At 55.5% G+C, this 26576-nt stretch overlaps 1 protein-coding gene across 1 annotated transcript; it reads left to right on the top strand.

Moving 5' to 3' along the window:
• The first annotated feature begins 1739 nt into the window (after window positions 1–1739).
• PTS (6-pyruvoyltetrahydropterin synthase) lies at window positions 1740–6904 on the top strand. Its single transcript, XM_064173035.1, has 6 exons — window positions 1740–1861; window positions 2829–2908; window positions 3874–3896; window positions 4915–4971; window positions 5795–5865; window positions 6597–6904. The coding sequence occupies exons 1-6, from the start codon at window positions 1788–1790 to the stop codon at window positions 6736–6738; spliced, it is 447 nt and encodes a 148-aa protein (XP_064029105.1). The 5' UTR covers window positions 1740–1787; the 3' UTR covers window positions 6739–6904.
• The last annotated feature ends 19672 nt before the right edge of the window (window positions 6905–26576 follow it).

The raw sequence follows: 26576 nt of genomic DNA on the forward strand, positions 1-26576 counted from the left end.
GGACACAGCAAAGGCTTCCAGGAGAATGGATTTCCCCTCCTGCCTCAAGATAGGTGTGTGGAGGAAATCCCTGTCTAGCAGTTCTCTTGGAGGCTCTGCCTCTAAGGACACAGCAAAGGCTTCCAGGAGAAAGGATTTCCCCTCCTGCCTCAAGATAGGTGTGTGGAGGAAATCCCTGTCTAGCAGTTCTCTTGGAGGCTCTGCCTTTAAGGACACAGCAAAGGCTTCCAGGAGAATGGATTCCCCTCCTGCCTCAAGCATTATTGCTTCATTAGAAGGGTGGAGAATGTTTTGAACACCTTCCATGAGCAAGAAAACAGATGTCTGTGCCCCAGGGTTTGAGGGAAATCCCTTTCTTCCTCTGGAGACCAGCCCAGGCAGAACAAAACCTAACTACAGCTGACTCACTCTTACCCAAGCCACCCAGCTTTCTCTCCTCTTCTCTCTGACCTTTCTTCACCTTCTTTACAGGCCTTGGGAAAGGCCAAGAGGGAAACACGCCTTGTACAGCAGGGCTGCAGCGCTGAGAGGCTGGAGAAGCTCCTGCCACAAAGCCGATCTCACAAAGCCGGTAGATGGCAAACACCTCCCACTGCTGGTGCTCCAGCTCTGCCAGCCTGCTGTCTGCTCCACCGCAGCCACTTCCCCTGGCCCTGACTTGCCATGTCAGCGCTGGAACTGCTGGGGAATAACCCCCAGCGAGGTCAGCTCCCCGGGACTGGAAGCTGAACGATGCTAAGCGCGTCCTTAATGGTGGCAGACAGAGTTCTGCCACCACAGCTGCTGCTCTTTAAACTGATGAGGTGGGAAGGGGCCAGGCACTGTCAGAGGTTGGTGTTCTGTTAACTGCCAGCAGCCAGAGCACGGCAGCAGAGCAGTGCAAAGTCCGTGCTGGGTTTATAAAGCTGTTCCCCAGCAGCACCCAAATCCAGCTCCTGCCTGCAATGTGTGCACAGAGGCTTTGCCCCGTTCCCCTCTGAGATGGTTTCCCTCCTGGTCCTGTTCTACAGAGATCCTGCCCTAAGGCTCGGCGTTTTCCCACTCTCTCACACTGGCAGGTGTGCTCTGTTATCCTCGGGGCACTGTGAATGCCTGCAGTTAAGGGACTGTGCTGATGGAGCTGCCTCCATTCAAACCCTTGCAGCACTGAGAACTCCAGGTTCTTTCCTCCCTCTCCCAAAGCTTTCTGAAACCATCACACCTTAGGGACTACTTTGCTTGAACTCTACAACTGGCATCAGCAGAGTGCACTCCTTCAAGTCCATCACCATCTCGGAGGTCTCATTACTTTGCCAGGATAGAGGAAACAGCCTGAAATGGGGCCAGGGGAGGGTTAGGTTGGAGATGAGGAACAATTTCTTTGCCGCAAGAGTGGTCAGGGACCGGCACAGGCTGCCAGGTGGAGTCCCCATCCCCGGAGGTGTTCGAGAACCCTGTGGCCATGGCACTCGGGCCCATGGCTTGGTGGCTGCGCTGGTGCTGGGTCGCTGGTCGCATTGGATGCTCTCAGAGAGCTCTTCCGACCCCAGCAGCTCTGCGATGCTGTTGAGGAGGCGCAGCCGAGCGGCATCAGCGCCCCCAAGCCGCCACTCCGCCCGCCGGGACAGCCGCCCGAGGAGCCCAGACCCTGTCCCCCGCGCACAGCTCCGCGCCCCGGCAGGGACAGGGCAGCCGCAGCCGCTCAGCCCTGCCGCGCAGCTCCCGCGGGGGGGCGCTGCCGAGCCGCCCGTGCGCCGCCGGGGCCCGGATGGAGCCGCTCACGCCGGCGCGCAGGCACCGCTCCGGCCATGGCACCGCCCGCGGCGCGCCTGGCGCGGCTCTCCCGCACCGTCACCTTCAGCGCCTGCCACCGCCTGCACAGGTGAGCGGCCCCGCCACGCCCGGCCCCGCCGACCGCTGGGAGCTCTGCAATGGCACCGGGGCCTGGCCGCGGCGTCCTGGCCGTTGGTCCTCTGCTGCGGCGGGGGCTGCGCGGTGCCTGCTGCCCTCCCGCTCTTCCTTCCGCCCGTGCCCGCGGAGCGGTGCTTGCTGTCCGGTGCCTGCTGCCCTCCCGTTGCTCCTTCCGCCCGTGCCTGCTGCGCGGTGCCTGTTGCGCGGTGCCTGTTGCACGGTGCCTGCTGCCCTCCCGCTGCTCCTTCCGCCCGTGCCCGCGGAGCGGTGCCTGCTGCCCTCCCGCTCCTCCTTCCGCCCGTGCCTGTTGCACGGTGCCTGTTGCACGGTGCCTGTTGCACGGTGCCTGTTGCCCTCCCGCTGCTCCTTCCGCTGCTCCTTCCCCCTGTGCCCGCTGTGCGGTGCCTGCTGCCCTCCCGCTGCTCCTTCTGCCCGTTCCCGCTGCACGATGCCTGCTGCGCGGTGCCTGCTGCCCTCCCGCTTTTCCTTCCGCCCGTGCCCGCTGCGCGGTGCCTGCTACCCACCCGCTGCTCCTTCTGCCCGTGCCCGCTGCACGGTGCCTGCTGCCCTCCCGCTGCTCCTTCCGCTGCTCCTTCCCCCTGTGCCCGCTGCGCGGTGCCTGCTGCCCTCCCGCTCCTCCTTCCGCCTGTGCCCGCTGCACAGTGCCTGCTGCCCTCCCGCTGCTCCTTCCGCCCGTGCCCGCTGCCCGGTGCCTGCTGCCCTCCCGCTCCTCCTTCCCCCTGTGCCCGCTGCGCGGTGCCTGCTGCCCTCCCGCTCCTCCTTCCCTCTGTGCCCCCTGCACGGTGCCTGCTGCCCACCCGCTGCTCCTTCCGCCCAAGTTAAATTTGGGCAGAGTGAATAGAGGGAGAAGCTGGACGGCAGCAAAGCCTTGGACATCCGTGGAGGGTCCTGAAAAGCCTCACCTGTGTTTCTCGCAGTAAATCACTGAGTGATGAGGAAAACCTGAAGCTGTTTGGGAAGTGCAACAACCCCAATGGCCACGGACACAACTACAAAGGTAAGAGGTTGACTGCACTGCTTACACAGGTGCCTGTGGGTAGAGGCTGCCCTGGGGCAGGCTGGATTGGACATGGAGAGTGGCTGAGAGCAGCCAGGCAGAGAGGGAGCTGGGGGTGCTGGCAGAGAGGAGCTGCAGAGGAGGCAGCAGTGCCCAGGTGGGCAGCAGAGCCAATGGCATCCTGGACTGGCTCAGGAGCAGTGTGGGCAGCAGGACAAGGGAGGTTCTTGTGCCCCTGTGCTCAGCACTGCTCAGGACACCCCTGGAGTGCTGTGTCCAGTTCTGGGCTGCTCCATTGCAGAGAGATGTTGAGGTGCTGGAAGGTGTTTGGAGAAGGGCAGCAAGGCTGGGGAGGGGCCTGGAGCACAGCCCTGTGAGGAGAGGCTGAGGGAGCTGGGGGGGTGCAGCCTGCAGCAGAGGAGGCTCAGGGCAGAGCTCATTGCTGCCTGCAGCTGCCTGCAGGGAGGCTGTAGCCAGGTGGGGTTGGGCTCTGCTGCCAGGCAGCCAGGGACAGAAGAAGGGGACACAGCCTCAAGCTGTGCCAGGGCAGGTTGAGGCTGGATGTTGTTAGGAAGTTCCTGGCAGAGAGAGTGATTGGCACTGGAATGGGCTGCCCAGGGAGGTGGTGGAGTGTCTGTGGCTGGAGATGTTGCAGCCAAGCCTGGCTGGGGCACTTAGTGCCATGGTCTGGTTGGTTGGGCAGGGCTGGGTGCTAGGTTGGGCTGGCTGAGCTTGGAGCTCTCTTCCAGCCTGCTTGGTTCTATGGCAGAGCTGATTCCATTGTGTGCAGCTTGAGCTAGCTGAAGATGTCCCTGCTGCCTGCAGGGAGTTTGGACTTCAGAGGTCCCTCATAAAGCATTCTGTGTGTCTCACAGAGCATTAGGGTTGTCTGTCCCAGTCTGTGCTAGGCTGCTGGGGTGCTGGTGTCATGGTGCTGTGGTGACCTGGTATTTTCTTGCTTTCAGTGACAGTCACTGTGCGTGGAGAGGTGAGTGTGAGCTATACTTTTCTACTCATCTGGTGGCAGAGTGGATGGGTCCCTGTCTTCCACAGCACTTTAGTTCTAGCTCAGTTTCCCAGGGTGTTTGTGGAAGCTCTGTGCATGTCACTAGAGAAGATTTCCCATCATCACTGCCCCGTTCACCTTGCCTCTGACAAGCATTTGCAGGTGACCATGGGACAGGCTGGGAGAGCTGGAGATTGTCAGTCTGGGGGAGAGAAGGCTCCAGGGGGACTTCAGAGCAGCTTTACAGTGTCTGAAGTGAGCTCCAAGAAAGCTGAGGAGGGACTTATGACAAGGGCTGGGAGTGGTGGGGTGAGAGGGAGTGGATTGAAGCTCGAGGAGGGCAGATTGAGACTGGAGATTAGGAATGGTTTGGGCTGGAAGAGACCTTTAAAGCTCATCCAGTTCCAACCTCCCTGCCATGGGCAGGGACACCTCTCACAAGCCCCAAGCTGCTCAAGGGCTCATCCAGCCTGGCTGTGAACACCTCCAGGGAGGTTGTGGAGCACAGAAGCACAGAATGTGATCTGCTTCTGTGCTCCACAACCTCCCTGGGCAACCTGTGCCAGTGTCTCCTCACCCTCCCTCTCTGTGCTCCACAACCTCCCTGGGCAACCTGTGCCAGTGTCTCCTCACCCTCCCTCTCTGTGCTCCACAACCTCCCTGGCCAACCTGTGCCAGTGTCTCCTCACCCTCCCTCTCTGTGCTCCACAACCTCCCTGGCCAACCTGTGCCAGTGCCTCCCCCACTCTCACTGTCAGGATTTTCTTCCTCATCTCCAGTCTGAATCTTCCCTCCTCAAGCTTCAGCCCTTTGTAAGCTGCATCCAACCTTTGAAAACATCCCAGGGGCAGAGCAGAAACTAGAATGTGGAGGTGGAAAATTGTCTTTGTTGTGGCTCAGCTGTCTGAGCACACAGATAGATACAGACTTGATTTATACAGGCTCCTGAGAGCCTTGCACATGTACTTGGCTGCTGATCTGCTTTTTGTTTCCCTTGCAGATTGACCCAGTCTCAGGAATGGTCATGAACCTGACAGACCTGAAAGAGTACATGCAGGTAATGGCACTGTTCTGCTGCACATCCCCTGGGAGAACTGGTTTAGGGCTTGGGATTTCTCTAGTGGCAGGGTGAAGCTAGGCTGGGCTGGGGGTGGTAGGAAATAAAGAGGAGGTTTAGGAATAATTAAGTCTGAAGTGCTCTGGTGTGGTGTGGATACTGTGTTCAGGTTTGGGCTCCTCAGTTGCAGAGGGACAGGGATCTGCTGGAGAGAGTCCAAGGGAGGGCTGTGAGGATGATGAGGGGACTGGAGCACTGCCTGGTGAGGAGAGGCTGAGGGCCCTGGGGCTGCTTAGTCTGGAGGAGAGAAGACTGAGAGGGGATTTAATCAATGCTTATCAATATCTGAGGGCTGGGGGTCAGGAGTTGGGGGGACAGGCTCTGCTCACTGCTCCCTGGGATAGGACAAGCAGCAATGGATGGAAGCTGCAGCACAGGAGGTTCCAGCTCAACACAAGAGAGAACTGCTTGGCTGGAAGAGTCCCAGAGCCCTGGCACAGGCTGCCCAGAGAGGTTGTGGAGTGTCCTTCTGTGGAGCCTTTCCAGGCCTGTCTGGCTGTGTTCCTGTGTGCCCTGAGCTGGATTGTGTGGTCCTGCTGTGGCAGGGGGCTTGGCCTGGATGATCTCTTTGGGTCCCTTCCAATGCCTGACACCCTGTGAGCCTGTGAGGCAGTTCCATGCCTCCATCTGCAAAGCTGACAGGTGGAGGGAGACCTCTTAATGCTCCTTAAACTACTGTTACCTTGCTCCAGCCCCATGAGCATAGGAAGTTGAACTGCACTGACCCCCTGGGACAAGATTATCAACTGTGCTGTCTCTGCAGGAGGCCATCATGGAACCACTTGACCACAAAAACCTGGATCAGGATGTGCCTTACTTTGCTGAGGTAGTGAGGTGGGTGTTGGGGGTCAACTCGTGGTGTTGGGCTCAGGGCTAAGGAAGAGTCTCCAAGGCTCAGTCTTGCATCTGAAAGAGGACCCTCGGTAGCTGGGTGCAGTGCAGAGCTGTGGCACAGAGCAGTGCTGGGTGCCCTGCCTGCCTTCCAGCCCTGCTGTCATGGAGCCTGCCTCACTGTGCCAGCCTGGGTGCAGGCCTGCTGGGCCAGTTGCTGCCCTAGAGTCATAGTCACAGAGTTACTTGGGTTGGAAAAGTACTTCCAACATCATCCAGCCCAACCATCAGCCCAGCACCACCATGGCCACCAAACCATGTCCCTAGGTGGCTGTGGCCAGAGGTTTTTAGAACACCTCCAGGGATGGGAACTCCACCACTTCCCTGGGCAGCCTGTGCCAGTTCCTCACTCAGGCTTCAGCTGGCATTGAGGTGATGAATTGTTTCACCTGCTAGCATCATGCCTTGCTCTCCTGGCCAGGAAGGCAGAAGGCAATGCCTGTGGAGCAGCCTTTTGCAGGCTAGCACTTGACACATGAGGCTGCTCTGTGGCCTGTCAGTTGCACCTTGTTGGTCCAGGTTTGCTGGCAATGGTTCAAACCCCACTTAGATCCAGGGTGTGATTGTGTGGAGCCTGCCTGTGGCCTTCAGCATCCCCACTGCCCGCCTCTGGATGCAGCTTCCTCACCTCTCACTGCTGTCAGGTCTGAATCTGCTCTTGTTTTCATCCTCAGCACCACAGAGAACGTTGCAGTATTCATCTGGGAAAGCCTCCAGAAGCTCCTGCCCGTGGGAATTCTTTATAAAGTCACAGTGCACGAAACAGAGCAGAACATTGTGGTTTATAAAGGAGAAGAAACCACCTCTGAGAAGTGAAATAAGCTCAGCTGCTCAGAAACTGCTGCACAAGCAAATCTGTGGATTAATTCAACCCTGCTCACTGTGTTCCCTGCCCCCAGGCCCTGGCTGTGGGTTAGATAAGAGCAAATGCAGATGTTCCACGAGAACTCCTGCAGCAATCCAGCACTTTGGGATCTCAGAATGTGTTGATTTCTCTGCTTGTTCTCAAGACTTCCCTTTCACACAGTATCACAGTATCACCAAGGTTGGAAGAGACCTCATAGATCATCAAGTCAAACCTTTTACCACAGAGCTCAAGGCCAGACCATGGCACCAAGTGCCACGTCCAGTCCTGCCTTGAACAGCTCCAGGGACGGCGACTCCACCACCTCCCCGGGCAGCCCATTCCAGTGTCCAATGACTCTCTCAGGGAAGAACTTTCTCCTCACCTCAAGCCTAAATTTCCCCTGGTGTTTCCAGGGCAGCCTGTGCCAGTGTCTCACCACCCTCATTGTGTACAGCTTCCTCCTGATGGCCAACCTAAATCTGCCCTGCTCCAGTTTCAAGCCATTGCCTCTTGTCCTGTCACTACCTCTTTGCTCAGACTTTCTAGCTGAGCTTCTAAAAGGGGATAGTAAGAAGAAAGGGACCTGGGGATGCTGGTAGAGAGGAGCTGCAGAGGAGGCAGCAGTATGCCCAGGTGGGCAGCAGAGCCAATGGCATCCTGGGCTGGCTCAGGAGCAGTGTGGGCAGCAGGACAAGGGAGGTTCTTGTGCCCCTGTGCTCAGCACTGCTCAGGACACACCTTGAGAGCTGTGTCCAGTTCTGGGCTCCTGAATTGAAGAGAGATGCTGAGGTGCTGGAAGGTGTTTGGAGAAGGGCAGCAAGGCTGGGGAGGGGCCTGGAGCACAGCCCTGTGAGGAGAGGCTGAGGGAGCTGGGGGGGTGCAGCCTGCAGCAGAGGAGGCTCAGGGCAGAGCTGATTGCTGCCTGCAGCTGCCTGCAGGGAGGCTGTAGCCAGGTGGGGTTGGGCTCTGCTGCCAGGCAGCCAGAGACAGAACAAGGGGACACAGCCTCAAGCTGTGCCAGGGCAGATTCAGGCTGGATGTTGTTAGGAAGTTGTTGTCAGAGAGAGTGATTGGCATTGGAATGGACTGCCCAGGGAGGTGGTGGAGTGGCTGTGCCTGGAGGTGTTGCAGCCAATCCTGGCTGGGGCACTTAGTGCCATGGTCTGGTTGGTTGGGCAGGGCTGGGTGCTAGGTTGGGCTGGCTGAGCTTGGAGCTCTCTTCCAACCTGCTTGGTTCTGTGATTCCAAGAGGCTGGAGCTGAGTATCTGATCAACACCTCTTTGGCAGAGCAAAACCTGAGCTGTGAGAGCTCCAGCAGTTGTCTGGGTGTTGTTTTTTCCCCTCTTAAAGGTAGTGTTTTGGTGAATAATTGGCTGAAGCTTCTTCCCTGTGTCACACAAGCAGAGAATGCCCAGTGCCAGATGAAGACAACACATTACTGACACTATTGCCCCTTCTCCTCCCTTCCCCCCCACCCTGTGGATGCAAAACCAAACAGCTTTTTCTTTTTCCCCACTGTAGACTCTGACCAGGGAAGGTTTTGCAGTTTACCTGAGTGCTGCTGCTCTGTAGCTCACTCCTGGGCTGTGCCATTCCAGTTTGCTGGAGTGATGTAAATCATCCTGCCTGATAGCTGCTGCTGATTCACAAAGCATTTGGTGTCTCCAGTGAGTCATGGAGACTGAAACCATCATGTGGTGGCTTTTTATCAGGGGAGTGATTTACCTGTTGACATTGTTCACAACACACAAAAGGAATGGCAAATAAATGTGTCTTATCTGCAAAGCACAGCCCCTTGCTGTTAAAAGCATGAAGTCAGCTGCTGGACCAGTAAAAGAAATGGCCCCAAACTCCTGATCTCTTCCTGCAGTGCGACGTGGCCCTGACAAAGCTTCTACAGCAGCTTGGCCATTTGTATCTGTGGCTGTGGTGGACGCTGGGGATGTGCTCATGTCCTTTGTCCTCATCTCTCCAGTGCTGAATGGCAGCAGATCTGGGAAGAAATGGGTTGGAAAGGACCTACAAGTTCATGCAGTTCAAACCTCTTGCCCTGGGCACCTCCAACCAAGCCCCAGCTTGGTCAAGACCTCATCCAGCCTGGCCTTGGAACACCTCCAGGGAGGTTGTGAAGCACAGAAGCACAGAATGTGATCTTTGATCACATTCTGTGCTTCTGTGCTCCACAACCTCCCTGGGCAAACCTGTGCCAGTGTCTCCTCACCCTCCCTCTCTGTGCTCCACAACCTCCCTGGGCAACCTGTGCCAGTGTCTCTCCATCCCCACTAGGAAGAATTTCTTCCCATCCCTGGCTCTGCCCTAGAGTTCCCAGCTGAGAGCCAGAGGTCTGACTTGCTAACTAGCACCTTCCTAACTGTTCCCTGCATTATGGAGCAGAGCTGGAGGTGGGGAGAGTGAGGCTGGAGGTGAGGAGGGAGTTGTTGAGCAGGAGAGTGGTGAGAGGCTGGAATGGGTTGCCCAGGGAGGGGGTTGAGGCCCCATGGCTGGAGGTGTTTGAGGCCAGGCTGGCTGAGGCTGTGTGCAGCCTGCTCTAGGGTAGGGTGTCCCTGGGCATGGCAGGGGGCTTGGCACTGGCTGCTCCTTGTGCTCCCTTCCAACCCTGCCTGATTCTATGATTCTTCATTTCCCAGGGGTCCTGCCTTGCCTGGGTGTCTGCAGAGACACAGGAGAGAGACTGGAGGAAGTCTGGGTGCTCTCAGGCTCTTAGAGTCTCCTCCTACAGCCAGGCAATGTTGGGACCAACCCAGTGATGTACCAAACTCTGCCTTAAAGCTCATTAGGATGTTTGTTCCATCCCTGGCTGTAATTAGCAGGAGTCTCTGGGGTGTGCAGCCAGGAGGCAAATCTGAAGCAGAGCAGGGGAATTGATGCCAGTGAGAACAGAAGGGCAGCAAGGCTGGGGAGGGGCCTGGAGCACAGCCCTGTGAGGAGAGGCTGAGGGAGCTGGGGGTGTGCAGCCTGCAGCAGAGGAGGCTCAGGGCAGAGCTGATTGCTGTCTGCAGCTGCCTGCAGGGAGGCTGTAGCCAGGTGGGGTTGGGCTCTGCTGCCAGGCACCCAGCAGCAGAAGGGGACACAGCCTCAAGTTGTGCCAGGGCAGGTTGAGGCTGGATGTGAGGAGGAAGTTGTTGTTAGAGAGAATGATTGGCATTGGAATGGGCTGCCCAGGGAGGTGGTGGAGTCCATCCCTAGAGGTGTTTAGAGGCTGCAGGAGGCACTTAGTGCCATGGCTTAGTTGGTCAGAAGGGTTAGGTGCTAGGCTGGACTCAATCATCTCAGAGCTCTTTTCCAACCTGCTTCATTCTGTACTTCTGTGAAAATCAAAGGCCAGGGAGGCTGAGGGGGGGCAGTTGGTGGCTCTCAGGGAGCCTTTATTATGTGTTGTGTGTGCTCAGTGAGGCCAGGCCTTGTGTGCTCAGCCCAGGGAGGTGCTTTCTGGGCAGTGCCATGGACTGGGCATACTCAGCTGCTTGCGTGCAGTGCCCACTCCAGGCTTCTTTTTATTGGGGTGGGTGTGGGTGTCTGTAAGTACAATAGAGTCATTTAGCTGGGAGGGAAAGCAGGTTTGTGCTGTGCTGGGAGTGGGTTTGGTTTGGTTAGACACTGTTGTTTTTCTAGGAGAGAGGCTTTGATCCTCTGCATGCATCCATGCAGCTGCAGGACCCACTTGGTCTCTCTGCCCTGTGTTCCCCCTGAGGTTAGCAAAATACTTCACCTCCTGACCCAAAATCCCTGCTGGAGTAGCTCCATGATTGCCTTTGTGGTAAAGAGAACAAAAGGAAAGATGTGGGCAGCAGTGCTGCTGGCATGGCCCAGGTGATGTGGCACATTCTGGGCTCTTGGAAGGGACTTCTGACAGAGGCTTGTAGGGATAGGATGAGAGGGAATGGATTGAAGCTTGAGGAGGGCAGGTTAAAGGCTGGAGATGAGGAAGGAATTCTTGAGAGGGAGGGTGAGGAGACACTGGCACAGGTTGGCCAGGGAGGTTGTGGAGCACAGAGAGGGAGGGTGAGGAGACACTGGCACAGGTTGCCCAGGGAGGTTGTGGAGCACAGAAGCACAGAATGTGATCTTTGATCACATTCTGTGCTTCTGTGCTCCACAACCTCCCTGCAGGTGTTCAAGACCAGGCTGGATGAGAGACCTTGAGCAACCTGGGGCTGGTGCAGGGAGGTTGGAACAGGCTGTTCTTAAAGGTCCCTTCCAACCCACCCCACTTTATGAATCCATTCAGCTCCCAACCAAAGGAAGGTTTTGCTTTGCTTGCACTGCAGTTGCTCGCTGAGGTGTTGCAGGTTCTCATCATAGCCTGGTTGACACCTCTGGTGTTTGGCTTTTTATTGCTGTTGTTATGATCTACAGCACTTTTACTGTCAGCAGTATCTTTTACCCTCTGATGTGAGCTTCTTGGGTGTTGCAGGGCCTCACCTTTAGCTTCTTTTCTGCTGAAGCAGGAGGAATTTCCCTGCGCTGGCTCCAAATTCCCCCTTGGAGCGCAGCAACTTTCGCCCTCCCTTCTTTTCCTGGTTGTGTTTGTGCCCTCAAATTTGCCAGGGGAATGAGGCAGGGATGGAAGAGGAAGAGCTGCACGTGTGGAAAAGGTCATGAGAATGTCAGGGATGAGGCTTGTCAAAGCCAGCAGGCAGCAGTCACCTCTCTGGGCAGGGGGTGTGGGTGGGTGGTGAGCTCTGAATGTCCTGTGCTCAGCGATTAGAATCATAGAAGCAGTCAGGGTTGGGAGGGAGCACAAGGAGCAGCCAGTTCCAACCCCCCTGCCATGCCCAGGGACACCCTACCCTAGAGCAGGCTGCTCACAGCCTCAGCCAGCCTGGCCTCAAACACCTCCAGCCATGGGGCCTCAACCACCTCCCTGGGCAACCCATTCCAGCCTCTCACCACTCTCCTGCTCAACAACTTCCTCCTCACCTCCAGCCTCACTCTCCCCACCTCCAGCTCTGCTTCATTCCCCCCACTCCTGACGCAGCCTCAAAAGTCCCTCCCCAGATTTTTTGCAGCCCCCTTCAGATCCTGGCAGGCCACAAGAAGGTCCCCTGGGAGCCTCCTCTGCTCCAGCCTGCACAGCCCCAACTCTTTCAGGCTGTGCTCACAGCAGAGCTGCTGCAGCCTCTCAGCATCCTCCTGGCCCTGCTCTGGACACACTCCAGCATCTCCACATCCCTCTTGTAATCATGACCTGCAGTGGCCAGGAGGATGTTTGGAAGGAATTCCAAAGCAAAGAGCTGTCCTGATGTGAGGCAGAGGCAGCAGCACCAGGTTTAAATGGCAGAAGGGCTCACAGCCACTAGGTAGAATTTGACTGTTGTGTCGTGCACTGTGCTAGCAGAAGAGGAAAGGTGGTCAGAGCTCTGAGAGTTCCTCTGCTGCTGGCTGCCAGAGCTCAGAGCTTGCCCCTGCAAAGCTGTTTCTACTGAGTCCTGCAGAAACATTCCCTCAGTGCAGCTCTCCAGGCACTGGGTGGTTAAAATTTAACCTGTGGAAAGTGTGCTTGGGACTTTTGAGTTTGCAAAGCAATAGCTCCACAAGCTGCCAGGTAAGAGGGAAAGAAGTCAAGAGGAGGCTGAAACAAGTCAGAGCTTCCCCCTGCACTGAGAAGCTGAGGAGGTGGGAGGTGGGACTGTCTCCTTTGGTCCAAATCAGGGCTGTTGGAGTTAGCATTTGAAGCAGCAATGGAGTTGAGCAAGGTCTGGTCCTGGCTTTGCTGGCTCAGCCATTGCCTGCAGGCTGGACCCCAGGCTGGCTCCAGGTGTGTCCCATTCCAGCAAGGTCACAGTAAAAAGGGAGAAGTTTCACACAAGCTGAGTATTTGCTGCCCAACTTCCTCCTCTTGCTTAGGTGCTGCTGACTTTCCTCCTCTTCCTCCCCCTGAGGACTGCTTTGCTCTTCATTGTGTGCCTGCAGCTGCCTGCAGGGAGGCTGTAGCCAGGTGGGGTTGGGCTCTGCTGCCAGGCAGCCAGCAACAGAATAAGGGGACACAGCCTCAAGTTGTGCCAGAGCAGGTTCAGGCTGGATGTGAGGAGGAAGTTGTTGTCAGAGAGAGTGATTGGCACTGGAATGGGCTGCCCAGGGAGGTGGTGGAGTGGCTGTGGCTGGAGGTGTTGCAGCCAAGCCTGGCTGGGGCACTTAGTGCCATGGTCTGGTTGATTGGGCAGGGCTGGGTGCTAGGTTGGGCTGGCTGAGCTTGGAGCTCTCTGCCAACCTGCCTGATTCTATGATGAGTGGGGCAGGGCTCTCTTTTTGACTCTACCCTCCCAAAAGCTGCCTGCCTGCCCCTGTGCAGGACTGCAGTGCACAGACCTCCCCTTGACCTTGATTTATGCCTTTATCTGTTCACCTCTAGGGTGACAACCCAAATATTTTCCAGCATCCAGAATAATTTCAACCCCATCCCCCCTCTCCCCAGCCACATCCCAACGAAGCCAAGCAATAATGTGAAGGGCAAGAGCCAACTTTTCTTTCTGTCCTTCCTTTCTTTATTCATTTATTTCTCTGACAGAGAAAAAAACCAACACAAAACAACTCAAAAATTACTTTCAGGAAGCTTGAAAATTCCTAAAGAGGCAATATCCATATAAAAAAACCCAATTAAAAGCATAATTAATAAACCCAAGGCATTCATTGGCCCAGTGATTAACACAAACCAATCCAAACTAAAGCACAAAATAAATACCCAGAGAGCCAGAAGCAAACCAGAGGAACTTCCAAAGGGATCCACTGAAAGAAGAACAATTTAAGGGATGCTGGATCAAAAAATGATCTGGAGCATAAATTCCCCAAGGCCTGGAGTATTGTGGAGGGCACTCTGCCAGCAGGATCTCCAGCTTGTCTTGGAGAGAGAGGGGTCTGCTCCCCGGGTGGAGGGTCTGTGGCTGGAGAGAGAGGTCTGCTCCCCAGGTGGAAGGTGTGTGGCTGGAGAGAGGAGTTTGCTTCCCAGGTGGAGGGTGTGTGGCTGGAGAGAGGAGTTTGCTTCCCAGGTGGAGGGTGTGTGGCTGGAGAGAGGAGTTTGCTTCCTAGGTGGAGAGTCTGTGGCTGGAGGGAGAGGAGTTTGCTCTCCAGTTGGAGGGTCTGTGGCTGGAGAGAGAGATCTGCTCCACACATGGAGGGTCTGTGGCTGGAGAGAGAGGGGTCTGCTCCCCAGGTGGAGGGTGTGTGGCTGGAGAGAGGAGTTTGCTTCCTAGGTGGAGGGTCTGTGGCTGGAGAGAGGAGTTTGCTTCCCATTTGAAGGTCTGTGGCTGTAGAGAGAGGAGTTTGCTTCCCATTTGAAGGTCTGTGGCTGGAGAGAGAGGAGTTTGCTCCCCAAGTGGAGGGTCTGTGGCTGGAGAGAGAGGAGTTTGCTCCCCAAGTGGAGGGTCTGTGGCTGGAGAGAGGAGTTTGCTTCCCATTTGAAGGTCTGTGGCTGTAGAGAGAGGAGTTTGCTTCCCATTTGAAGGTCTGTGGCTGGAGAGAGAGGAGTTTGCTCCCCAAGTGGAGGGTCTGTGGCTGGAGGGAGAGAGATCTGCTCCCCAAGAGGAGGGTCTGTAGCTGGAGAGAGAGGAGTTTGTTCCCCAGGTGGAGGAACTGTGTCTAGAGAGAGAGGTCTGCTCCCCAGGTGGAGGGTCTGTGGCTGGAGGGAGAGGAGTTTGCTTCCCAGGTGGAGGAACTGTGGCTGCAGAGAGAGGTCTGCTTTCCACATGGAGGGTCTGTGGCTGGAGAGAGAGGAGTTTGCTCCCCAGGTGGAGGAACTGTGGCTGGAGGGAGAGGAGTTTGCTTCCCATTTGAAGGTCTGTGGCTGGAAGGAGAGGAGTTTGCTCCCCAAGTGGAGGGTCTGTGGCTGGAGGGAGAGGAGTTTGCTCCCCAGGTGGAGGGTCTGTGTCTAGAGAGAGAGGTCTGCTCCCCAGGTGGAGAGTCTGTGCTGGCTCTGGATGAAGGGAGTCAGGGGAGGATCAGCTCTGTGGTCAAACAGCCCTCAATCATTTCAGGTAGAAGTGCAGTTAGCATCCCATCATGCAGAAGAAGTGAAGAGTTTTCCTGAGTAGATCAGCTGCCTGCCCTCCCTCCCACCTGTGCCACGAGCAAGGAGGAGCAGAGCTGCGTTGTCTTCTCTTCCTGGCTTCTAGGAGATCACTTTGCATGTGAGGTGGAGCAGCAGCAGCTGGATGACAGCCATCAAGCAGGAGCTGCTCTGGACCATGGAGACAGAGTCAGGGACAGGTGATAATGTGGTTGGGACTGATTCTGAAATGGAAGGAAACACCCCCCCAGGGCTGGTTAGAAGCTGAGAGGACCTGCTGAGATACAGCCCTGATGCAAGAGGCTGTGCTCGACTCTGACTGCTCAGAAATGAGGGGGGGGACAGAGCCATGGTCTGGTTGGTTGGGCAGGGCTGGGTGCTAGGTTGGGCTGGCTGAGCTTGGAGCTCTCTTCCAACCTGCCTGATTCTATGGCAGGGGAATAGAATGTGTGAAGGGGACCTGCAGGCAGGCTGAGGAGGGGCTGCATAGAATAGCTTTGGGTGATAGGATGAGAGACAATGGTTTGAAGCTGGAGCAGGGGAGATTGGGGTTGGACATCAGGAGGGAGTTCTGCCTAATGAGGGTGGTGAAATACTGGCACAGGCTGCCCAGGGCTGTGCTTGGGGCCTCATCCCTGCAGGCATTCGAGATCAGTCTTGACTTGCAGCCTGCTCTAGTTGGAGGTGTCCCTGCTGCCTAATTTAGTGGCATCATTCATTTTAGAAGCATAGAATCCTAGCAAGGGCCTGGACAAGATGAGCTTTGAAGCTCCCTTCCAGCCCAATATGTCTGACAGCAGTTGCTGGGTGCTAGGGAATCCTCTGGAGGGCCAGGAACATTGATGGCAAAGCCATCATCTCCTCTTTGGAGCTGCAGGACAGTGTGAAGAGAGGGATGGAGCCTGCAGAAATAAACACACCTGACCTCTCCTTTGGAGCTGTTTATGCCCCTTAAAGCAAAAAGGAAGCTTGAGAAGGCTTTAAGGTCAACATTTTGGCCCATAAAAGGCTCTGGCTAGCTCTGACTGTTGGAGAGATGAGACATCCTTTATCTGGGGGTACCCTGGGCTCACCTTGCCTGTCTTCCAAGTCAGCAGAGCACAAGTGAAAGCTTTGCTTTGCTGTGTCCTTCACCCAGTGAAGCCTTTGCTGTGTCCTTCACCCAGCTGAATCCTTTGCTTTGCTGTGTCCTTCACCCAGCTGAATCCTTTGCTTTGCTGTGTCCTTCACCCAGTGAAGCCCTTGTGCTGTGCCCTTCACCCAGCTGAATCCTTTGCTTTGCTGTGCCCTTCACCCAGCTGAAGCCTTTGCTTTGCTGTGCCCTTCACCCAGCTGAAGCCTTTGCTTTGCTGTGCCCTTCACCCAGCTGAATCCTTTGCTTTGCTCTGTCCTTCACCCAGTGAAGCTTTTGCTTTGCTCTATCCTTCACCCAGTGAAGCCTTTGCTTTGCTCTGTCCTTCACCCAGTGAAGCTTTTGCTTTGCTCTGTCCTTCACCCAGTGAAGCCTTTGCTTTGCTCTGTCCTTCACCCAGTGAAGCCTTTGCTTTGCTCTGTCCTTCACCCAGTGAAGCTTTTGCTTTGCTCTGTCCTTCACCCAGTGAAGCTTTTGCTTTGCTCTGTCCTTCACCCAGTGAAGCCTTTGCTTTGCTCTGTCCTTCACCCAGCTGAATCCTTTGCTTTGCTGTGTCCTTCACCCAGTGAAGCCTTTGCTTTGCTGTGTCCTTCACCCAGTGAAGCCTTTGCTTTGCTCTATCCTTCACCCAGTGAAGCCTTTGCTTTGCTGTGTCCTTCACCCAGCTGCAGCTTATCTATTTACCTTGGCTCAGAGTCCTTCTGGTGAACTCGGTGGAGTTATCCTCCCGGATGATGTATGCCCTGTGGGAGGAGGGAGAAGGGAGGGAAAGTCATTCAAGCAGAAGCCAAATGCCCCATGCAGGACCAGAGGCATTGAAAGCAGCTGAAGAGACAGTGACTCTGAAGTCACCTATGTTGCCCTCCAGCCACGCTGGACTTGGTGGGGGAGTTTTAACTCTGCTGCCTCCTCTGCTTGGGCTGCAGCATGGATGGAGTGAGAGGGTGGCAGCTCACCCTGCCCATCTGTTGCTGCTGATTAGATACACTGTTGGCACAAGCTGTGGAGCTCTTCCTTCCCACAGATAAGGCCAATCAGACCCATGGCTGCCTTGTCCTCTGGCAAATGCTTCCCACCGAGGCAGCTCCATTAGTGCTAATGAAAACAAGAGGGATGCTCAATGCATTCACTGCCATCAGCCTGATCTACAGCCTCACTAATGGGAGTGCTTCAAGCTTCTACCACTTGCTTCAAGCTTTTAAACTGTGAGTCTGTTCCTGGGGTGACCTCTAAGCAGGGCTATGCACAAAACCTTTCCTTGGTACTTGCCAGAGTGAAGCTGGAGAGGGCTCAAGAGATTTGTTTCAGCCTCTGCTCCAGAGTTTGGGTGTTGCCAGGAGTTTGCACAGCCAAGCTCTGTCCCAGCTGAATACTTCAAGGTGGAGTGGCCCTGGGCAGCCTGATCTGGCTGGAGTTGTCCCTGCTGACTGCAGGGGGGTTGGACAAGATGCCCTTTGAGGCAGTCTGTGGGCACAGCCTTACCTTATTTCCACAGAAGTGATGTTGGCGTTTGGAGATGTCCACTTGGCTGTTGTCTGGTTGGCACTCAGCACTGCTGTGCTAACTGAAGTGCAGTTGCTGTCTTGTACCTCCTCCCACTGTCCTATGGATTCATTCTGTGGGGACAAGGCTTGCAGCAGGTATTCAGTCACGTTGGTGCCGTTCCTGCTGTCACTTATTGCAACTGGAAACAGAGAGGTCAGGCAAAGTGAGGGCTCTGTGCTGGAAGAGCCATCTCCAGGCTCCACGTGTGCAGGGTTCTCAGCCAAGGAAGTCTTTGCTCTGCTCTGCTCTCTCTGTGACATGGAGGCAGGGAGAAAGTGATGTAGTGCAGACCTCCCTGAACCACAGGAGGGAGAAGTCCCTTTTTGGCCCCCTCCTCAGACTGGTGTCCAGTTCTGGGCTTCTCAGTTCAAGAGAGATGTTGAGGTGCTGGAAGGTGTTTGGAGAAGGGCAGCAAGGCTGGGGAGGGGCCTGGAGCACAGCCCTGTGAGGAGAGGCTGAGGGAGCTGGGGGTGTGTAGCCTGCAGCAGAGGAGGCTCTGGGCAGAGCTCATTGCTGTCTGCAGCTGCCTGCAGGGAGGTTGTAGCCAGGTGGGGTTGGGCTCTGCTGCCAGGCAGCCAGGGACAGAAGAAGGGGACACAGCCTCAAGCTGTGCCAGGGCAGGTTCAGGCTGGATGTTAGGAGGAAGTTGTTGTCAGAGAGAGTGATTGGCACTGGAATGGGCTGCCCAGGGAGGTGCTGGAGTCACCATCCCTGGAGGTGTTGGGATGTGGTGCTTGAGGCTATGGTTTAAGGTGAATCTTGTAGAGTAGGGTTCTAGGCTGGACTTGGTGATCCTGAGAGGCTTTTCCAATCTGGATGCTTCTGTGATTCCTCAGACACCACATCCAGCCCATGTCTGTTATGGGACCCAGAGCTCCTTGCAAGTGAATCTCTCCTGGACTCCATGCAGACAGCAGAGGTGGAGGTGGGAGAGCTAAAGGGGACAAGGCTTTTGCCCTTCCCTTCAGCCCATAGCTGAGCATCCCAGATCCCTCCCTGCTCTGTCACAGCTGTGATCAGGCTGCACAGAGCTGCTGGGTTTGTCACAAGCAGAATCAACCAGGCTGGAAGAGACCTCCAGGATCATCCAGTCCAACCTAGCAAACAGCCCAGATGTTGAGCAGTGAGCAAATGAAGCAAGAGGATCTGCTTGCCAGGAGCAAGTGACTCCCCAGCCTTGCCTCCCTGCCCAGGTTGCTCAATGTGCCTCAGTGCCACCTCCCTCCTTGCCCTTAGCACCCCTCAGGTCAGCAGTGGTTCAGATGGATGCTGCTGAGACACTGGCAAGCTGTGGGAGCTGATGTGGCACTGCAGCTAGCATCAAACTTGAGTCCTGTGCTCCAACAACTAAACAGCAGCAGTGAACAAAGCAAAACCCCTTACAATTAACCCCCCCCCGCCCCAGCCAACTGCAGTGGCTGCTCCTTGGCTGGGAGCTGGTGGAAGCTGGGCCAGCCTACACCAGCAGAGCACCTTCTCCTTTGCAGGGAGGGGTGGAGAAGTCTCTCCTCCTCTGCTCTTCCCTCAGCATTTAGGTTTTGCTGAACCTCAAGGTGAAGGGAGCTTTGTTATCAGGGCTGGGAAGCAGGCTCAGGCTGCTTTTTGCTCTGCACCTATGTCCTCTGAAGGGTTAAAAGCCTTCCCCCCCACACCCTGGGATTGACCTTGAATATCTGTCAGCATCAATGGAACCTTTTCACTCATGTTTCTTACAGCCATTGCCACTGAGATCACACACAAAAACCCCACTCCTTGCTCCCAGATCCTGTGGTTTCAAAAGCAGGCAAAGCCTTCTAGGCAAAATTTGGCAAAGAAAGGTTAAGGGAGGAGAGGAAATTAATAGAAGGACCCTGAGGAAGGGAAGAGAATTTGGCACTGACCCTGTAGGTGTGAATAGGGAATGGAGGAGCCAAGAGGTAAAAGGTAGTGCTGCTGCCCTGTCTCCTGGGTGAAACTCAGTAGAGATAATGAGGATAATAATGGTAATGATGGTGAGAATGGTAATAATAATGCTAATAATAATGCTAATAATAATGCTAATAATCCCAGTAATAATAATAATAGTAGCACAGAATGGTTTAGGTTGGAAGGGACCTCAAGGATCATCCAGTTCCAACCCCTTGCCATAGGCAGGGACAATTCCCAGTAGAGCAGAATAACAAGAGAATAATAATAGAATAATAACAGAATAATAATGGAGCCCTCACACGTTTTAAACAGCTTTAAGAGCCCCAGAGGACTGCAGGAAGCAGCTGGGTTAGGGGCAGAGGAGCTGCATTTCTGTGCCCAGCTGCCTTACCTTGGTAGGTTGTGTTTGCCTGGTACGTGCCAGGTGTCAGCTGCAGAGTGGAGTTGCTTGCAGTGGCATTCAGGATCAAAAGGCAGCTCTCTGCCCTCTGTGTGTGTGCTGGGAGGATTAGTGTCCCGAGGAAGAGGAGCTGAGGCAAGAAGAGGAAGGTTGCCATGGTCTGCTTTGGATGCCTCTGCCTGACCAAGCGCCTGCAGCTGGGAGCTGAGAGAGCCTGGCACACACTTCCCAGCCTTATTTATACTCCTGTTTGGATGAGGTCAATGCAAATATTCCTTCCTCCTCATCCAGCTTACATGCACACACCCCCCGGGGAGGTTTCACTCCTCCTTTGAGAGGTTACTTCCTTCTGCCTGCTTAGCCTTTGAGTGAGCTGATTGAGATGCAGAGGTGAGCAGTTGAGGGGGGGGGTGAAGGGGATGCTGCCCACCTCAAGGCATCCTGCAAGTCAGGTCTCTTTGTGCCTGCATCTCTAGGGCTGCCTTTCCATGGTGAGTCTTTGTGTTGAGTGTTTGCATCCTCCTGCAGAAGCTCACATGCTGGAGATGTGGAGGAGCAGCTGCAGTCCTGTTTTCAGCCCTGCTCCAGGCTTCTACTAAAGGCCAAACAGTTCCAGACAGTGAAAAGCCATCAGGTACCTTGCAGAGGTCCTCAGAGCCTCTCTCCTGCTTGGAGGCTGGAAAAAGGGGCAAGAGCCTGGGAAAGGAAGGTGTCCCTTCAGCACTTCACTGATGGTCACAGCTTCTTGTTAGGAGGAGAGGCACAGAATGGTTTGGGTTGGAAGGAACCTTAAAGCTCATCCAGTTCCATGGGCAGAGGCACCTGCCACTGGTCCAGGTTGCTCAGAGCCTCACCCAAAGCCTTGAGTACCTCCAGGGAGGGGGCATCCACGATCTCCCTGGGCAACCTGTGCCAGTGTCTCCTCACCCTCCCTCTCTCTGCTCCACAACCTCCCTGGGCAACCTGTGCCAGTGTCTCCTCACCCTCCCTGTTAAGAATTTCTTCCTCATCTCCAGTCTCAATCTCCTCAAGCTTCAATCCATTCCCTCTCTATCACTCCCAGCCCTTACCAGAAGTCCCTCCTCAGCTCTCCTGAAGCCCCTTCAGACAGGGAGGCTGCTCTGAGGTCTCCCTGGAGCCTTCTCTTCTCCAGGCTAAACAGCCTCAACTCTCCCAGCCTGTCCCCACAGGGGAGGTTCTGCATCCCTCCGATGATCTGCACTGGTGCAGCTCCCCTCAGCTGGCAGCATGAGGAGTCAGTGTGGCTGTACCTCAAATGCCACAGGAACACAAGCTCAGGTTTCTCCTTGTGCTCTTTCTCCTCTGCAGGCTACTGATGTGCTGAGGTGATGCTGCTGTGTGGGGAGCTGTCAGTGTGGGGAGAAGGGGAGCACTGCCTCAGCTCTGAGAGCAGCAAGGGTCCCTCCTGCCTGCCTCCCATCTCGTTGGGAAAGAGGCAGCAGCTACAGTGCAAAGTGAAACCCTGAGCCTCTGACACCCAGCAATTAGAGGTGGTGATGGAGAACACTCCAGAACCTGTTCCCAGGGCTAATTCCACTCAGGGCAGATACTTCCAGCAGCCAGAATGAGCAATGTGCTGAATGCCTGAGTGCTCCAGGTGAGCTGCATCCTCCAGGAGGAGAAGAGGATGTCCTGCCCTGCCCTTTCTTTCCCCTTCTCTACCTTTCACTTCCAGATGTATCCTTGGAAGGTCCTGGAGGCATTTTGGATGACTTTGTGGTGTGGTTTTGTCAAGTCCACCTCCTCTGCTTCATCCCAGGCCCTGCTGAATCACCCAAGTGTGTGTGGCTGGGTCTGGATTTCTTCCTCTGTGGTCATCTTACCTTTATCCAGCCCCAGAGCACCTCTCCCTGGAGGTGTTGCAGCCAAGCCTGGCTGGGGCACTTAGTGCCAGGGTCTGGTTGGTTGGGCAGGGCTGGGTGCTAGGTTGGACTGGCTGAGCTTGGAGCTCTCTGCCAGCCTGCTGGATTCTATGATTCCACTCAGGCAGGTGTCACCACTTTGCTGTGGTGTTGAATGTTTCAAATAGAAGTTGAGAAGCAGTGGGAGGAAAAGGGCAAGGAAAAGAACAGGTGAAGAAAAGGAGAGCAGCAGGAAAGAGGCCAAAGAGAGGATGTGTGGGAAGAGCTGCTACATGTTCAGTGATGCCAGCACTGGTGGAAGGTAAACTTCACCCTGATGCAGAGGGTGTGGAGAAAGTGAGAAGCTGAGCTGTGCTGGTTCAAGTTCACAGAATCAAATACTCCTGTAGGACCTCATTTCCTTGTGGATTTCCTTCCAGGAGCTGAAGGGGGCTCCAAAAAAGCTGGGGAGAGACTTTTGAGGCTGTGAGGGAGTGTCAGGAGTGGGGGGAATGGAGCAGAGCTGGAGGTGGGGAGAGTGAGGCTGGAGGTGAGGAGGAAGTTGTTGAGCAGGAGAGTGGTGAGAGGCTGGAATGGGTTGCCCAGGGAGGTGGTTGAGGCCCCATGGCTGGAGGTGTTTGAGGCCAGGCTGGCTGAGGCTGTGTGCAGCCTGCTCTAGGGTAGGGTGTCCCTGGGCATGGCAGGGGGGGGTTGGGACTGGCTGCTCCTTGTGCTCCCTTCCAACCCTGCCTGATTCTATGATTTCCTCCTTGCCTTCTGCCCTGTTGGGAGCTTTTACTGAGTAGTGCCTGTGGGCAGCAGAGTGCTGAGTTCAGATGTGCTCTGCATCTTCTCCCCAGCACAGAGGAGCAGGAGAGAGTGCTCCAAAGGAACCACAAGGCTGCAGAGTGCCTTGGAAATAGGTAGCTCATTGCACAACCTTTCCTGCAAGCTCCTGCAGGAGGGACATAGAAAGGAAGTCAGCAAACTGGAATGTGGGGGGGAAAAAAAGGCAACTGAAATGGAAGCAGAGGATTTTGCAAGCACAACTTCACCTGTGACACTCTTTGCCCTTGGCAAGTTTCATCTGAAGTCTCTTCCCAGTAGCTTTTGTGCCACCTTTGAGGCACTGGGGATGACTCAGGCTCACGTCACTGGAACCAGCAGAGTTGAAAATAAACCTGTTTGCCTCTCAGAGAGAAGAGAAGGCAGGATGGGATTGGGTCACAGGAAGAGCAAGGAGGACTGCCAGGGTAAAAGTGAGGCTGAGGAGACACTGGCACAGGTTGGCCAGGGAGGTTGTGGAGCACAGAGAGGGAGGATGAGGAGACACTGGCACAGGTTGCCCAGGGAGGTTGTGGAGCACAGAGAGGGAGGGTGAGGAGACACTGGCACAGGTTGCCCAGGGAGGTGTTCAAGGATCAGGTTGGATGAAGCCTTGAGTGACCTTTTCTAGTGAGAGATGTCCCTGCCTGGGACTGGCTGATCTTGAAGGTCTCTTCCAACCCAAACCATTCTATGATAGGTCTTTGATGTGGCTCAGACCCCATCCCTGAGGACATTCCATATCAGCCTTGCTCTAGCCCTGGGCAGCCTGCTCCAGTTGGAGTTGTCCCTGCTGGATGCACAAGGGTTGGACAAGATGACCTCTCTCTCTCTCTTCCAACCTGGTGTGCAGTCTGTGGCTCTGGGAATGGTGATGGCAGTGCCCACATTTGTCACCTGGTGTGTGCTCTGTGGGGCACTTCAGTTCCATTCTTCATTGCTTCTTGGAGAGGTTAACTCACTGTGGGACAGGTGGAGCTGGTGCCTGCCTTTGGGAGGGGACATAGCCAGAAAGTTGTTTCCAGAGGAGAGCTCTGGGAAGCAACAAAATGAAGATGTTTTAGCCCAGAAGATGACTTCATAGTAGTTAATTTTGCCAGGGAGAAGCCTGCAGTGAAGCTCATGAACCAGCTGTGAAGTCCAGCAAAGGCAGGGATGCTGTGGAAGACAGAGGCATCTGAATCATAGGACCCCTAAGGAGCCTGAGCTCCCCAAATGCCCCAATTCTTTGCACAGAGCACTAGGAAGGGTTGAGCAGGAGCTGGCAGAGCCCAGACTGCTCAGCAGTGCCTTAAAAAAATACCCCCAAGGAGCTGCAAGACCCTGACTAGGACCAGCTGGAGCCTGGCACACCTCAAGGCTCTTCTGCCTCTAGCAGGCACAAACCCAGGGTAGCAAAGGCAGGAGCTGGCCCTTTCCAGGCTGTCAGCTCTAAAGTGTGGTTTTCAGATGCCAAGACAAAAAAACAGCCTCTGGGTAGCAGGCAGCCACTCTGCTCCCCAGCCACAGCTCAGATCTGTGCTTCCCCAGCAAGCTCAAGGACGGTTTGAGAAGCACTGAAGGGTGTTTCCCTGTCTCCCACCCACACTCCAGGTGCTCCATCATATGGACTGACTTGGGCTTTATGTGCTCTTGGCAAGCAGACAGAAGCTATCCTCTTGTCTGTCTCCCTCCTTGCTAGCACAAGTGGTGTGGTTCTCTCCCTCTTCTGCCTGCTTGTGTGCTTGTGGGCAAAGCCAGGAGCTCCACAAGCTTCTTTCCAGGTCACTCCTGCTTCTGCCTTCCTCTGCTTCCTTGCAGCAGATGGTTTCTGCCTGCCAGAGCAGCAAGGAAGCAGCCATTTGAAGCCAGGCCCTTTGCCTTGTTTCTGTGGGCAGGCTGCACTCTGCCCTGGCTGATGCTGCCCATGGCATTTAGTGGGTGGTGGGGGTGGGCAGAAGCAGCACAGAAGGCTTGGGCAGTGGCACTGCCCATGTGCTGTGTGAGCAAGTGTGGGCACAGGTGACTCAGCCTTGGCATTGCACCACTCTGTGTTCCCCAGGGGAGTGACCCAGGGACTAAGTCAGGAGCTGCAGCTTCCATGGTTTGTGTCTTCCAGGGGCTTGATGAGGGCCCAGGATATCTCAGGAGCTCCTTCCATGGGTACAATCAGACTTCTTGGTCTGCTGGTCCCTGGAGGGTGACCACATAGCTCTCCATCTCTGTAGACCAGGAGCTCCTGAAAGCCTGATGCTGCCTCAAGCAGTGGGGCCTCATGATGCTGAGCATCACTGGGCACAGAAACACAGCCCCAGAGCTTGGCTCAGCTGAGAGGCTCCTGTGCTGAGTGCTGCAAACAGTGCCTGGGCCCTGCTCTCCTTCCCTGCAGCAAATCCACTCCTTTTTGTCTTCCCCAGAGATCAGTGAATCTTCTCTTTCGTGGGTGGGGGGCAGGGGGTCCCCAGGCAAACAGCAGCACTCTGAACTCAGGAGCTCTGCTTCAGGAATGAGGGTGGCAACTTCCAGCCTGGTTAATCATAGAATTATCATAGAATCAGGCAGGTTGGCAGAGAGCTCCAAGCTCAGCCAGCCCAACCTAGCACCCAGCCCTGCCCAACCAACCAGACCATGGCACTAAGTGCCCCAGCCAGGCTTGGCTGCAACACCTCCAGCCACAGCCACTCCACCACCTCCCTGGGCAGCCCATTCCAATGCCAATCACTCTCTCTGACAACAACTTCCTAACAACATCCAGCCTAGACCTGCCCTGGCACAGCTTGAGGCTGTGTCCTCTTCTTCTGTTGCTGCTTGCCTGAGAGGCTGAGGGAGCTGGGGGTGTGCAGCCTGCAGCAGAGGAGGCTCAGGGCAGAGCTCATAGCTGCCTGCAGCTGCCTGCAGGGAGGCTGTAGCCAGGTGGGGTTGGGCTCTGCTGCCAGGCAGCCAGCAACAGAAGAAGGGGACACAGCCTCAAGCTGTGCCAGGGCAGGTCTAGGCTGGATGTTGTTAGGAAGTTGTTGTCAGAGAGAGTGATTGGCATTGGAATGGGCTGCCCAGGGAGGTAGTGGAGTGGCTGTGCCCAGAGGTGTTGCAGCCAATCCTGGCTGGGGCACTGAGTGCCATGGTCTGGTTGGTTGGGCAGGGCTGGATGCTAGGTTGGGCTGCCTGAGCTTGGAGCTCTCTTCCAACCTGCTTGATTCTCTGAATCTATGGCTGAGGAATCTTCCTCACCTGGCATGGCAGAAGGGGACTTTGCTCAGCTCAGGGCAAGGAGAGGTGGATGTTTGCTCTGAGCTCCTCTGCTGCATAGGTTTATTGAGCTGTTTGCTCTGGGTGAAGAGCTGAAGGCAGTTGAGGTTTCCTGGCCTGCTGTGCAAACAACCTGCTTTGTACATGGGAGATGCTTTTTACTGCTTTGACTGCAAAGCTGCCTTTAAAAGCTTCCTTTTCCTGCCTGTAATGTGGGGTGAGCCACCCACTGCTGGCATGGACTCTGCCCCTCTGGCCTGTGGAGGTTCTTAGAAGGCTACCAGTTTCACAGCAGTTCCCTGCAGCTTCCAGAGAGCAGACAGAGGACCCTGCCACGAGTCTCTTGCCTCTGTACAGGAGGGGAGAGAAAAAAAGAGTGGAGGGAATAAGACAAGCAAGGCCCTGGGGCTTGAGCTGGAGCTGCAGATGGGATGAGCAATGCATTTTGCATCAGGAGGGAGCAGGTTTGGAGCAGGGAAACACCTTAGTCCTGCTCCTCAGCCACCTAAGGTTATCCTGAGAGCCTTGAGTGCTGTGTCCTGTTCTGGGCTTCTCAGTTCAAGAGAGATGCTGAGGTGCTGGAAGGTGTTGAGAGAAGGGCAGCAAGGCTGGGGAGGGGCCTGGAGCACAGCCCTGTGAGGAGAGGCTGAGGGAGCTGGGGGGGTGCAGCCTGCAGCAGAGGAGGCTCAGGGCAGAGCTCATTGCTGTCTGCAGCTGCCTGCAGGGAGGCTGTAGCCAGGTGGGGTTGGGCTCTGCTGCCAGGCAGCCAGCAACAGAAGAAGGGGACACAGCCTCAAGCTGTGCCAGGGCAGGTTGAGGCTGGATGTTAGGAGGAAGTTGCTGGCAGAGAGAGTGATTGGCATTGGAATGAGCTGCCCAGGGAGGT

The sequence above is a fragment of the Pogoniulus pusillus genome, chromosome 38, assembly GCF_015220805.1.
Source record: "Pogoniulus pusillus isolate bPogPus1 chromosome 38, bPogPus1.pri, whole genome shotgun sequence".
Classification (NCBI taxonomy): domain Eukaryota; kingdom Metazoa; phylum Chordata; class Aves; order Piciformes; family Lybiidae; genus Pogoniulus; species Pogoniulus pusillus.

What these genes read in the sequence shown, in the direction of transcription:
- PTS (XM_064173035.1), top strand. Translation starts at nt 1,788, where the DNA reads ATGGCACCGCCCGCGGCGCGCCTGGCGCGGCTCTCCCGCACCGTCACC. An exon ending in CAGTCACTGTGCGTGGAGAG is followed by an intron (nt 3,897 to 4,914) that starts GTGAGTGTGAGC and finishes TTTCCCTTGCAG; the next exon opens with ATTGACCCAGTCTCAGGAAT. An exon ending in ACCTGAAAGAGTACATGCAG is followed by an intron (nt 4,972 to 5,794) that starts GTAATGGCACTG and finishes CTGTCTCTGCAG; the next exon opens with GAGGCCATCATGGAACCACT.